General features: G+C 59.9%; 2 protein-coding genes across 2 annotated transcripts; both read left to right on the forward strand.

Moving 5' to 3' along the window:
• The first annotated feature begins 2,423 nt into the window (after positions 1–2,423).
• On the forward strand, positions 2,424–5,424 carry HYAL2 (hyaluronidase 2). Its single transcript, XM_056337891.1, has 3 exons — positions 2,424–3,737; positions 4,424–4,513; positions 4,696–5,424. The coding sequence occupies exons 1-3, from the start codon at positions 2,811–2,813 to the stop codon at positions 5,095–5,097; spliced, it is 1,419 nt and encodes a 472-aa protein (XP_056193866.1). The 5' UTR covers positions 2,424–2,810; the 3' UTR covers positions 5,098–5,424.
• A 605-nt stretch (positions 5,425–6,029) lies between these two features.
• Positions 6,030–7,990, forward strand: HYAL1 (hyaluronidase 1). Its single transcript, XM_056337892.1, has 3 exons — positions 6,030–7,250; positions 7,375–7,464; positions 7,553–7,990. The coding sequence occupies exons 1-3, from the start codon at positions 6,351–6,353 to the stop codon at positions 7,868–7,870; spliced, it is 1,308 nt and encodes a 435-aa protein (XP_056193867.1). The 5' UTR covers positions 6,030–6,350; the 3' UTR covers positions 7,871–7,990.
• Positions 7,991–12,856: the final 4,866 nt, after the last annotated feature.

Consider the following 12,856-nt stretch of genomic DNA (forward strand, 5'->3'; position numbering starts at 1 on the left):
CCACCTATCATCATTTCCTCCGCGCAAGCCGGCTCGGAAACGAGCTGCTGACGAAAGCTGTAATGAGAGTGAGTGGTGCGATGTGTTCTGCCAGCACCGCAGCTTGTGGGGGACGAGGCTCTGGGACTTTTGCCCATTGATCTGTAGGGGCCCCAGCCCCAGGAGGGACAGATCGTGATGGCCTCAAGGGGGACTGGGTGGACTGCACAGGGCGTTACAGCTCAGCGAGGTTAAACAGGGCAGTGGCTGCGTCCTGCCAGCACCGTGAGCATCTCCCGTGGCCACCCTGGTCCCCTCCTGCTGTGCCCACAGCCCCCAGCCCGGGGCGCAGGTGGATGCTGACCTCCCCTCTGGCTCCACCGCTGCTCAGTCACCAGCCGAGCTCCTCTTGCACCTCGCCCAGACCTGTCTGGCATGAGCGGGTGTGACTAACGCCCTGTTATCTGGCACCCGCGGGGGATGTGCAGCCATCGGGTTGCCTGCGTGGGGCAGCTCCCTGGCTTGGCTCACCCCAGCCACTGTCCCTGCCACTGCCACCCTGTGTCCCCTCGCTCTCGTGCCTGACTAGGAATGGCTTCAAGTCACCTCATGCTCAGCAGGGCGAGAGCCCAGAGGGGAGGCTGGATGTAGCCAGCTGCCCCCTCCCAAAATCCAGGGTCTTCACTGTGGGAAGGGAGGAGGGAAGCCGAGGCAGGTGATGCCGAGCCCTCCTGCGGGGCGGCAGCAGGAAGCTGTGCTTCATTGAGGGCTTCCAGTCCTCTCGGCAGCATAGAGCTGTGACCCCTGAGGCCACCCTGCTGCTGGTGGGGCTGTTACCTTTGCTGTGTGAGGCTGTGGAGGATGGAAAATTTTAGCTTGTTTACTGCCTGCTGGCACTGGGATTTCTTGGCTACCCACAATCTCTCCCGAGGGCTTTGGTGGCCAACGCCTGGCCAGTCCCTGCCCCTCCTGGCTGGTGCTCAGCAGTGACCACAGGCTGGGCCGAGCGTGGGGTGCAGTCGGCCTGGTCGCTGTGCTCGTCCCTTGTGGTGCTGTCACCCTCTTCGTGGGAGCTTTGCCACGAAAGCTGACACGCAGGCGAGTTCCACTAACTGGAGCCATCTGTGGTGCCTGTGGTGCTGGGCTTGGCACTGTGCCGGCACCGAACAATGCTGGGCTCGGCACTCCTGCCCGCTCCCCCAGGAGCTGACGGGCGGCTGGGGAGCGCTTCCGTAAATTCAGTCCCACTTCCTTCCCCTGCCGGCCCCAGCACACCCTTGTGCTCCGGCCCCAGCGCTTTCTCGGCGGGGGCACCCCCGTGGCCCCCAGCCATGCTATGGCCAGGGCCAGCCCTGGCCAGAGCAGGCAGGGGACAGGCAGGACATGGGAGGGGTCCCTGGGTCCTGCTTGTCCTGCTGCCCTGCCTGGGGTGACCCACTGGAGCCTCAGTGGCGCCCAGGAAGGAAGCCCCCCCAGTCCTGCTGCCCCTGTGCCCCCCCTAGTCCCTCCTGGTCAGGAAACCCACGGGGCCATGGCTGAGTCAGCAGCACCGACTGCCCCAGCCCCACACAGGATGTCCTGCCTGGAACAGCACCACCCGGGGTATACCATCACTCTGAGGTTGCCACTGCTCTGGGGACAGCATGATCCTGGGGTCACCACCATTCTGAGGACACCATCCTGGGATCACCACTGTTCTGAGGTCACCACCATCCTGGGGTCACCACCAACCAGGGGACACCTCCTGGGTCGTCATTGTTATGGGGCCACCATCCTGGGGTCACCACTGTTCTGAGGTCCCCATTGTTCTGGGTTCACCACCACCCTAGGGTCACCACCAACCTGGGGACACCACCAACTGGGGAACGCCACCATCCTGGGGTTGCCATTGTTCTGGTGTCACCACCACCCTGGGGTCATCATCCTGGGGTCAACCATTGTTCTGCAGTGACCACCATTTCGGAGTGACCATGTGCCTGGGGACACCACCATTTTGGGGTCACCGCCGCCCTGTGCACCCCCTGCCCCGCCGAGCGCCGCAGTGCGCCGCGTCCCCCCTGCGCCCCGCGGCGCCCCCTGTCGGCGTCCCCGCGGCCCCGCCCCGCCCCCATCTACTGCCCGGGGGGCTGGGCCTCACGGGCCGTACCATGCGCGGCGGGGGTTGTGTGCGTGTGTGACTCGCCTCGCCCCGTGCCGCGGCCCCACGTACGTGTGAGTCCGCCGCCGGCCCGCGCGCCCGGGGCCCCTCTGTGGTCCACTCCGCTCCCCGCCCCGCCCCATCGCGCCGCGGTCGGGGCGGGGCCGGCCGGGGCGGGGAGGCGGCGCCCCCGCGGGTGGTGCGCGCCGGGGAGGTTTAAAGCGGGCGGCGGGGGGAGGTGGGGTTGGTGAGAGCTTGTGGTGGGGAATGGAGTGAGTGGCGGTGAGAGCCGGGTGGGGAGCGGGACGGGACGGGACGGGACGAGCGGGGCCGGGCCGGGCCGGGCCGGGCCTGGCCGCGCCTGGCCGCGGGGGGCTGCGCCCCGGCGCTTTGTGCACCGCTCTCGGACAAAGGCGGCGCCGCGCCGGCACTCGGAGGAGCGGGACCGGCGGCGCGGGGGGAAGCGATCGGAAGCGGGCGGAGCCGCTTAGGACCGGGATTCTCGGGAATCCGCCCCCCCCCCCCCCCCCGCCCCCGGGTGCTCAGCCCGGGACCCCTCTGCCCCGGGCGAGAGTTGTGGGGCGGGGGCTCGGGGCAGGGTCCACCTCGGGGGGCGGTGCGGGCAGAGCCGCCCCCTGCCCACGCCCCCCTGCTGAGCCCGCTCTCCAGCTGCCCCAGGCCCCCGCCGGGCAGGATGCGCGGGGGCTGCGCGGCGGCCGTGGCCGTGCCCTGGCTGGCCCTGCTGGCCCTGGCCCGACAGCCCCCCGAGAAGCCGGCGGCCGCCCCTCTGCTCACCCGCCGGCCCTTCCTGGTGGCCTGGAACGTGCCCACCCAGGACTGCAAGCCCCGCTTCAAGGTGCCTCTGGACTACAGCCTCTTCGACCTGCAGGCCTCCCCCAACGAGGGCTTCGTGGGGCAGAACCTCACCATCTTCTACAAGGAGCGCCTGGGGCTCTACCCCTACTATACCAGCAAGCATGTGGCCGTCAACGGCGGTGTCCCCCAGAACAGCAGCCTGTCTGAGCACCTGGCCCGCCTCCACGAGGGCATCAGCAAGTACATCCGCTCGCCCGCCAAGGAGGGGCTGGCTGTCATCGACTGGGAGGAGTGGCGGCCCATCTGGGCTCGCAACTGGAAGCCCAAGGACATCTACCGGGAGGTGTCGCAGCAGCTGGTGTACCAGTGGCAGCCCACCTGGTCCCGTGAGGAGGTGAACAAGCAGGCGATCTTTGAGTTCGAGTCAGCTGCCCGGCAGTTCATGGTGAGCACCCTGCGTATGGCCAAGAGCTTCCGACCCAAGCAGCTCTGGGGGTTCTACCTCTTCCCCGACTGCTACAACCATGACTACAGCAAGAATAAAGAGACCTACACTGGGCAGTGCCCAGATGTGGAGAAGACACGCAATGACCAGCTGGCATGGCTCTGGAGGGAAAGCACAGCTCTCTACCCCTCCATCTACCTTGACCAGCTCCTGGCCTCCACCCCCAACAGCCGCAAGTTTGTGCGAGCACGGGTGAGGGAGGCTATGCGCATCTCACAGCAGCACCATGATGGCTACTCCCTGCCAGTCTTCGTCTACACCCGACCCACCTACATCCGCAAGCTGGATGTGCTCAGCCAGGTAGGGCTGTGCCACTGGGATGTCCTTGTCCCAAGCCCCAGGTGCCTGGGCTCTGGGGTCAGCCGAGGTGGTCCCTCTGCCCTTCTCCCATCTAGGTCCCCTGGAGCAGGGTGGCTCTGGAGGCTGATGCCCATCCTTATGGTGTTACTGGCACCCTGTGGTTTGGCAGTCTCCAAACTTTGTTTGCCCACTCCTAGGGTGGGGAGCAGTACCCCATGGCATGGGTTGGCTCTGGGGAGCAGGAGAGGTGCCCAGCTCTACCTCTCTCCCTCTAAGGTGGGGGTCATGGTGTGGGTACCCCCAGCTCAGCCCACCTGTTGGTAGATGATGGGGTGCCACAAAACTACCCCCCCAATGAGCAAGGTGTCTGGCAGGAGGACTGACACCAATGGTCACCATCACCAAGGGAGTGCCTGGGAGGTGCTGCAGGACTCCTGTGTCCTAGCAGCTGGATCCCTGAGGTATGTGAGCCCACTCCATGCTGGTGGGTGGTGTTGGGTGCAGAAGGAGGTTGGTGTTGGGAAGCCTTGTCCCCGAGGAGCTGGGACAGTCCCCTCTCCCTGTGACCTGGAGTAGTGATGGGTCTTGCCTCCCTGACCCTGCAGTGGGCTCTTTGGAGCACACTGTGCTGGGGGTGTGGGTGCTGTGTGGGGTCTGTGGGTACTAACCAGGCTCTGTCCCTGCAGCCAGACCTGATCTCCACCATCGGAGAGAGCGCGGCCCTGGGTGCAGCCGGGGCCATTTTCTGGGGTGATGCAGACTACACCAAAAACCGGGTATGTTTGGGGTCATTGTGCCCCTGGAGAGGTGCATGATGGATGGGAGGGGTCACCTGCCCCTAGAGGGGGACCAGTGGCTCAGGGCTGGGGTGTTCTCTTTACCTCGGGTGCTTCTCTCCCTGGGGCATCCCAACATGTCCCTGATACCACCCACCCACTCCCACACCTGCTTCCTCCAGGAGTCATGCCAGATCATCAAGAACTACCTGGAGGGGGACCTGGGCCGCTACATCACAAATGTAACAACTGCGGCGCAGCTCTGTAGCACGGCACTGTGCCAGGGCAGGGGCCGCTGCCTGCGCCAGGACAGCACTGCCGACGTCTTCCTCCATCTCAACTCCACCAGCTTCCAGCTGCGGCGACAGGATGAGGACCGCCCCCAGCGCCCCCTCTTCTGGGCGGAGGGCCAGCTGTCCTCTGCTGATACCCTTTTCCTACGGACCCACTTCCACTGCCACTGCTACCAGGGTTGGCAAGGCAGTAGCTGCCAGGAACCTGCCGGCCCCCACGGTGGTGCCCCTGCCCCCCGGACACCACTGGGACTTGGGGTGGTACTGTTGCTGGTGGCAAGCTGGTGCTAACCCCCCCTGGACTGATCTGCTCCCTGGCACCCCCTCTCTGGTGTGGTGTAGGGGATTTAAGATATCCCTGCCCTGCCTGTGAGGTAGCTTGGTGGGGTGGGGTGGAGGAAGGGGCTGGCCCTCACTGTAGGGGCAGAGCTGTGTGGTTGCCCCACTTTTGCCCTCCCTGCCGTGGGGCAGGTGCCCCCCATGAGTGTGGGTGGAGGAGGCCTCTCCTGTTGTAAGGAGAAGGATGGGAGCAGGGAGTGGGTGCTGTGTGGTGCTGAGCCCCTGTGTGCTGCCCCACACCGAAGTGCTTTACCTTGAATAAAGCTGGGCAGAGCGTGAGTGGGGTGTGGGCTGGTTTGGGGGAGGGGGTGAGGGCGCCGGTCACCCTGCTGTGGCCTCGCCAGGGGCGTGGGGCGGTGGGTGTGCGGTGCGGGGAAGGCGCCGCAGGGGTTGGAACTTCCCGCGTGGGAGCGGTGGAACGCGGCTACGGCCGGGCCACCCACGTGGAGGCTGGGGTTGCCCCGCCTCGCCCTCCCCTTGGACACGCCTCTCCGCCGCGCGGCCGTGGGCAGGGCGCTCTCCGGGCTGCGGGGGCGGAGCCCACCCGGGGCGGGGGCGGGCACATCTCTGCGGGGGCCGGGGGCGCCCCTGTGTCGCCGAGCCGTGTCCTGGCCCCGCCGCTGCCCCGTGGGCATGGCCACCCCACTGCTGCCACCCCGTGCCTGGTGCGGAGGGCTCTCCGCGCCCGCGTGTCCCCAGGCTGTGCCATCACTGTGTCCTGCCCGATGCTGTGTGCTTCTGCCCAGCAGTGCCCTCCTCCCAGCACCCCATGGCCGATGCTCTGCGCTTCCCCAGTGGCGCCCATCCGGTGCACGCCGTGTCCGTCACCGTGGCCTTGACACCCCCCACCCCGCGTCTGTTTGTCTTTCCAGCCCAGCTCATCGGCCGGTCAGTCACTGGGTGTTGACTCTGCACATTCCTCCGCAGCCGGGCCTGCCGCTGCCAGCCATTAACCAGGGCTGGCACGCTGCTGTCCCTGCTCTGGGGCCGCCGTGCTGGGCTCCAGCTCCTGATAACTTTGGGGATATCACGTCAGGAGGTGGGAGAGGTGACCCTGCGTGACTGGTAGCACTCGGGGACAGGGGCGTGGATTAACGCTGGCCCCGGCTTCGCGTGGGGATAAAAGCATCGAAGTCTGCCCAGGTCTCAGCCCGTCTCGGCTCTCCCCAGGCAGCTCTGGCTCCCATCCCGTGCCCGCCAGCGCCATGGCATCAGGGTGGCCCTGCTGGGTCCTCCTGCTGCTTCTGCCTGCCCTGACCTGCACTGGGGCACCTGGCCCTGTCCTTGTCAACCGCCCCTTCATCACCGTCTGGAACATCCCCACTGAGCACTGCACCAAGAAATACAATGTCACCCTCAACCTGGAGATCTTCGATGTGTTGGCCAACGACCAGCAGTCCTTCATTGGGCAGGACATCACCCTCTTCTACACCAAGGAGTTGGGACTCCTCCCCTACTACACATCCAACGGGTTGCCAGTGAACGGGGGGCTCCCCCAAAATGCCAGCCTGGAGGCCCACCTCCACCAGGCCACCCAGGACATCAAGGTTACCCTGCCCAACCCTGCCTACAGGGGGCTGGCTGTCATCGACTGGGAGAAGTGGCGCCCGCTGTGGGTCCGCAACTGGGCCTCCATGGACATCTACCAGCATAAGTCAGAGGATCTGGTGTGGCAGCAGCACCCGCAATGGCCCCCCAAGCTGGTGAAGGAGACAGCCAAGAAGCAGTTTGAGCAGAGCGCCCGCAACTTCATGGAGCAAACCCTGCAACTGGGTGAGACCCTCCGTTCTGATGGTTACTGGGGTTTCTATGGCTTCCCCAACTGCTACAACAATGACTTCAACAGCCTGCCCTACACTGGGAGGTGCCCGGTGGTAGAGCAGCAAAGGAACAAGGAGCTGCAGTGGCTCTGGAAGAGCAGCCGGGCGCTCTACCCCAGCATCTACCTGTCCCCCCAATTCAACGGCACCAACAAGGCGCTCCCCTATGTTCGGCACCGTGTGGCTGAGGCTTTTGCTGTCCAGCGCGGTGTCCTTGACAGTGGCATCCCTGTCCTGCCCTACTCCCAGATCGCCTTTGACCGAACCATTGACTTCCTCTCCCAGGTGATGGGGATGTGGGAACGGTGGGCATCTCTCGGGCTGGTGGGTTGGTGCTGGGGAGTCTTTAGCTCTGCCGGGGCTGTGCAGGGGCTTTGGGCACTGTTGACTTCTCTTTACCTGGGTGCAGGAGGACCTGATGAACACCATCGGGGAGAGTGCTGCTCAGGGTGCTGCCGGCATCATCCTCTGGGGCAGCCTCAACTACAGCACCTCCAAGGTGAGTATGGCGGGCGGCACCATGCCACTGCCCATGGGGATCCCTGTTCCCCAGCCACGCAGAGCTGTGACACAGTGTGCTGTTGCAGGAGATGTGCCTGAGGCTGAAGAACTATGTGGAGGGGCCCCTGGGCCACTACATTGTCAACGTGACGGCCAGTGCTGACCTGTGCAGCCAGAGCCTATGCTCCGGTCAGGGCCGCTGTGTGCGTCGGGAGAACAAGCAGGGCTTCCTCCACCTCGACCCCTTCCGCTTTGCCATCGACCTGCAAGTGGGCAGGCCCTGGCTGGTGGCCCAGAGCCTGGAGCCTGATGACGACGTCGCCCGGCTGGCGGAGGAGTTCAGCTGCCAGTGCTACAACGAGTGGCAGGGGCCCCACTGTGACACCCAGGGCTTCGCTGAGTGACACCCCCGTGAGACCATGCCAGGGACACTGGTGTGGGCAGGGTGACACCACCCCATACCCTTACTGTGCAGTTGGGACCCCCACTATGGGGCTGCTAATAAAACTGGTAGGTGCCTGCAAGCTTCTCCTTGTCTTCCACTGCAGCACGGTCTGGGGTGGGAGGGTCCCCTGGTGACACTGGCAGTGCCTTGCAATGCTGCCGAGGGCTGTGCGTCAGGCCAGGGTGCCTGGGAATGTAACACCACAGGGAAGCCACAAAACAAGAGGGAAATTTATGGGGAAAGACATAGGAAGGGGGTTAATGGGGGACAAGGATGAAAGAAGGGGGGAATGATGGGGAGCAGCCAGAAAGCGGAGACGATAGGGGTGAAAAGATGTGGCTGTAACTGGGGAAGTGTGGGTCCCCCAGCCCCTCGCTGGGCATAGAGGGCTGCGGTGTGAAACCAGTGCCCCCACTTTGATTTTCTCTTGGATGGTTATATGTAAACCAGTTCAGCCCTTGAATGAGACAAGAGCACTGTTTTCTGTATCCCAGGCTGCTGACTCAGCAATATCTGGTTTTTAAAGCGATTGGGAGCAGGCATGAGATGAAACACTGCTTCCCCGGCCCAGCTGCGATGAAGGAAGATGTTGCCACCTTCACCTGGACGTTCAGCTTGGGCTGGGGAAATCACAGACTTGTGTCTCTGCTCTTATGCCCAAGTTTGGGCAACCTCTCCATGATGGGACTGTGCTGCACAGCACTGTGCGTTTGCTGCAGACTTACAGACTTGCACCCTTATTTCTTATGCTGGTGAATGCAAACCACTGCAAGGCACAGCCCATCCTCTGTGGCACGTGTGCCAAGCCAGCTCTCACCAAGTAGCAAACTCCCGCTCAGTGGGAAGGAAGGGCAGCACAAAGCAGTGTCTGGTTTAGATGCTTCAGTTAAAACCTCTTTGCTAAACTGGGCCTTGGTAAATGCTCTTATCAGAGATTCTTCCTCCAGTCAATGGGTAATGGGTGGCCTCCTCCTGTGGAAAGCTCTATGGCCTGGCTGAACCCCCTGCAGAGTACCAGGACTTGTGAGCTCCTAGTAGCCTGGTGTGGCCTTGGGAGAATGCCTCTGCAGAGGAATGAGAGGACCTCCTGGCCACAGACTGCAAAGGGGAAGAGCATCCCCAGGGCATGCACTGTGCAACCTTCATCCTGGGTTTTACTCTCTAGGACTGAGAAACCGGGCTGAGCTCTGGTCAGAAATGGTTCTGCTGCTGGTGGATCAGCTGCTTCTGCTTGGTGTTTGGGTGGTGGAATAGGAACTCACCTGGCGCTGTGCTGTGCAAAGAGGACAGGGCAGCTGGAAAAGCATTACTGCTCCAACAGTTTATTGCCAGCTCTACTAAGCTCTATGTACTAACAACTCCATTCAATACCACTGACTGGCTGCTGACTCTGCCTGTCCAGGACGTGCTGCACTGGGGTCTGATGTCATCGCCTGCATCTGCACCCCTGAGGCTGCATGTGCAGGTGGGGCAGTGGGGGAGTGGTGGTCTTTGGCCACAGAGTGATGTTAGCCTTGGCAGAGCTGAGAGTGGTATTGGGTAGAAGAGGGCCCGAGGGATGAAGCTTTTGCTGCCTGCTGCTCCGGCTGGCTCTGGAAGCGTGGGAGCAGCTGCCGGTGGAGACAGACAGGTGCTGCCGAGGCCAGGAGGTGCTTCAGCACATCATTTGGTGGATGCTGTCATCACGGGTGGAGACGCCGGCATGTCCCCTGCAGGCTGGCCACCCAGGCTTCTGAAAGGGTGCCTCTCCATCTCCAGGGCTTTCCGCTTGAGGCCAGCTCTTCTCCTGCACTTTTCCAGCAGGTGGGGATGCCCTCTGTTGAAGAGGGGGTTATAGTAGTAGAGTATCTAGAAAAAGCAAAGGAGAAGAGTTAGTTGCCACCATTCCAAGCCTGGAAAAACCCCAAGCTATGAGAACCAAGACTCTGAATTTCACAAGACAAACGTGGGTATTGGAAGGGACTCGCAGGGTGTTTGAAACCTAAAGCTGTGGCTGAAAGGTTACGTGAAACATTCTGTTCAGTCACCATCACCCCTGGCAGCAAAAACAGTGTAGGCTTTTCAAAAGCACAAGAACTGCTTTCAAAAGCCAAATGCCATGACTTTTCAGCAACTTCAGCATGGGTATGAGCAGGGAGGTAATACTGGGGTCCTTAAATGTGTGCATCCTCTCGGTATTCAGCAGGAAGGTTTCAGGTTTGGTGCAGCAAGACACATAGCAAAGACATTCAGAGCAATGTGATTATACTGAGTCTGTCTTTCCGTGTAACAGGTTCAAACTAAGCAGGTATAGCCAAGCTGTATTTTATCTGTGTTTCCACTAGTCAGAAAGACTAACTCAAACCTTCCTGAAAATAACCTGAGGAGGAAACTAAAACCAGACCACTGGCTGCCATCCCCATCCCCTCTATTGCGAGGCCTTATGCAATGTGAAGGTCCGTCTCTCCCCCAAGACTCCTGCGAGCATTAGTTGATGTGCGGAGCGACTGCTGTACCTTGCTGTGAGCAGAAGCTTCTGCTTCTTCTGACAGGAACTCAGGCAGGAAGGCAGATCTTTTGGCATCCTCTTGCATTTTGATGAATCCATAGCAGTTCATCTGCCTGAAGGAAATTCTTCATGCTCTGCCTGGTAAAAACCTGCAGAGGTTCTCCCCGGCCCAGCACCTCCTCTTTGAAGAGCTCCTCATTGATGGCCATGCATTTTCCACCCCTTGCTCCACCAAATGGACTGAAACTGGTTGCTTTCCACCATCCTCCAAAGCTTCTGTGGAAAGCAGAGGGACAGTAGCCAGCTGCCTTCACCCGCGCTCTCACTGGAAGCAGGAGGGACTGGTTTGGTCTCGTGTCTGTCACCGCCTGGTTGGACGTGCCACTCCTTCCCTATTGCTCACACGGCAGCATCCCGGGAGGCTCCTTCCCCCTGTCCTGGAGGGCCAGGAGAAGTCATGCCTGCTGACTGCCCCAGCTCGTCTGGAGCAGACAGGGATGGTGTTACTTGAGCAGACAGCTCCCGTTCCATTGCTTTTGTCTCAGCCAGACCAAAGCTTGCCTTGGCAGCCACCGCCCTGGACCGCCAGACCTCGTCCTGCCAGTCAGCAAGCAAAGGCCAGCTGGCACTGGCTGACTGTGGGTACCAGCAGGATATTCCGGCATGTCATTGTGATGTCCATGCTGCACAGTAGTAACATCACAATGCGACGTCATGGTGATGTTTGAAAACGGTGGCCTGGCAGAAAGGAGCAGCTGGAGGATGGTGATGTTTGAAAACGGTGGCCTGGCAGAAAGGAGCAGCTGGAGGAGAAATTGCTGAAGGGCACTTGCTGTTTTTCACTGGCAGAGGCAGTGATGGCGGGACTGTAGGGTCCCGAAGGCAATGAAGCTGTATTGAATGGCTGTGGGCAATGAGGGGACAGTGCTGTGTCTGGCTGCATCCGGGGGTGGGCCTGCAGGGAGGAGCGGGGATGGCAGTGGCATTGGGCATCCCAGTGCCCCGTTTGGGAAGCTTTCCATCTGGGTACCTCTGACACCTGCAGAAACACCCTGATGGTCTTTGTTGTCTTATCACTGGATGCTGACTAAGGAAGCATCAGCCAAGCTGTTAAATGAATGCAAAGAGCAGTGGCAAGTGTGCAGGAAGGAGCCTCTGCCAGGCACTGGAGGTCACACAGGACACAGGGAAAGGAGGAGGATTCCTCTGGTCCTGCCCTTTTTCGAGTGGCACTGCAATAGAGAGACAGACCAGGGTGATGGCTTTTCCTCAAGAGCAGAAAGCAAGAAGGAGGAGAAACTTCTTGGTAGAGACTTGATATTTCTCTTCCCTCCTGGGGTCAGGGTGGCTCCTGCCTCCTCACTGGGCTGGGGCAATGCAGAAGCACGAAGCGTGACAGGCAGGAGAGCTTGTACAGGTGACACTTGCATCAGTTTTGGCAACAAAACTGTATAGCCATGAAAATGTTTCCAAACATTGTTTTTAAAGATGCTTGCTCCATGGCACAAATGTCTTTCAAAAAGCAGTTGCTTTTTGAACTTCCTGGCTAGAATGCCTTGGGGTTGTGAGCATCCCCCAGCCCTCACACAGACCCCAGTGATAACCAGTACTTGCTTTCTGTGGAGTTAGTACAGCTGTTTTTTTCATTTCTTTTTGTTACATTGAATAAGGATCTGAGAAGGTACCAATGGAGAAATGATTAGACCTTTGGATTCCCCAGTTACAGCTTTCAGAAACATGTACTGGTTTATTACCAACCTATTTGCTGAGCCCCTGAAATAATTAGTCATAATTGGATTTTGGCCCAGAATTAATTGTTTAGTTTAATTCTTAGACAGACAGCTTGGTAAATGTTGGGTGTAAATGGTGGAAACAATATTATCTTAATATTTGTTGCACGTGGAATGTGATTTAACTTGATGAACGCTTGAACACACTCCTCCCAAGCTGAAGAGAATCTGTTACTTGCTCTGTACTAAATGCTGGAATTGAAAGCAAAGTTCACCTTGCTATTCACACAAAGAAAATTACTCTGGATTTCAAATCCTTTTTATGCCTGGAGGGTATCACACTGTGTGCTTGGAGCTTTTAGTCATTTAATACGCTTCAAGTGTTCACCTTCTGAGTACCTGTTGCTAATAGTGGCTGGTTTGGGGTTCTGCTGGGCACCAAAATTTATGTTATCTCAATCCATTAACTGAACCAAGTGTTGGAGTGGGCAGTGGCAAAAAAAGATGCTTCCTCTGGAGTTGCAGAAGGGTCTAACACTGTCAGAAGCTGCATAAGCACTGCAAGAAACCCTGCCTCTAGGTGCTGGCTTGTGCCTTGTCTTAAAAGTGAGGCTAGAAACCTGCACCAGCTTTTTTTCTTGTTGTTGAAACAGTGCAAGCTTGGGCACGAACACAGCTTGTCACCTTCAAGTAATAGTTTTAAATGTGTAAGAGGATTTGTTTTATT

Source organism: Falco biarmicus, chromosome 4 (assembly GCF_023638135.1).
Source record: "Falco biarmicus isolate bFalBia1 chromosome 4, bFalBia1.pri, whole genome shotgun sequence".
Classification (NCBI taxonomy): domain Eukaryota; kingdom Metazoa; phylum Chordata; class Aves; order Falconiformes; family Falconidae; genus Falco; species Falco biarmicus.

Coding starts and splice junctions, on each gene's coding strand:
- HYAL2 (XM_056337891.1), top strand. CDS start 2,811: ATGCGCGGGGGCTGCGCGGCGGCCGTGGCCGTGCCCTGGCTGGCCCTG. Junction 3,738..4,423: donor AGCTGGATGTGCTCAGCCAG/GTAGGGCTGTGC, acceptor CTGTCCCTGCAG/CCAGACCTGATCTCCACCAT. Junction 4,514..4,695: donor CAGACTACACCAAAAACCGG/GTATGTTTGGGG, acceptor TGCTTCCTCCAG/GAGTCATGCCAGATCATCAA.
- HYAL1 (XM_056337892.1), top strand. CDS start 6,351: ATGGCATCAGGGTGGCCCTGCTGGGTCCTCCTGCTGCTTCTGCCTGCC. Junction 7,251..7,374: donor CCATTGACTTCCTCTCCCAG/GTGATGGGGATG, acceptor ACCTGGGTGCAG/GAGGACCTGATGAACACCAT. Junction 7,465..7,552: donor TCAACTACAGCACCTCCAAG/GTGAGTATGGCG, acceptor GTGCTGTTGCAG/GAGATGTGCCTGAGGCTGAA.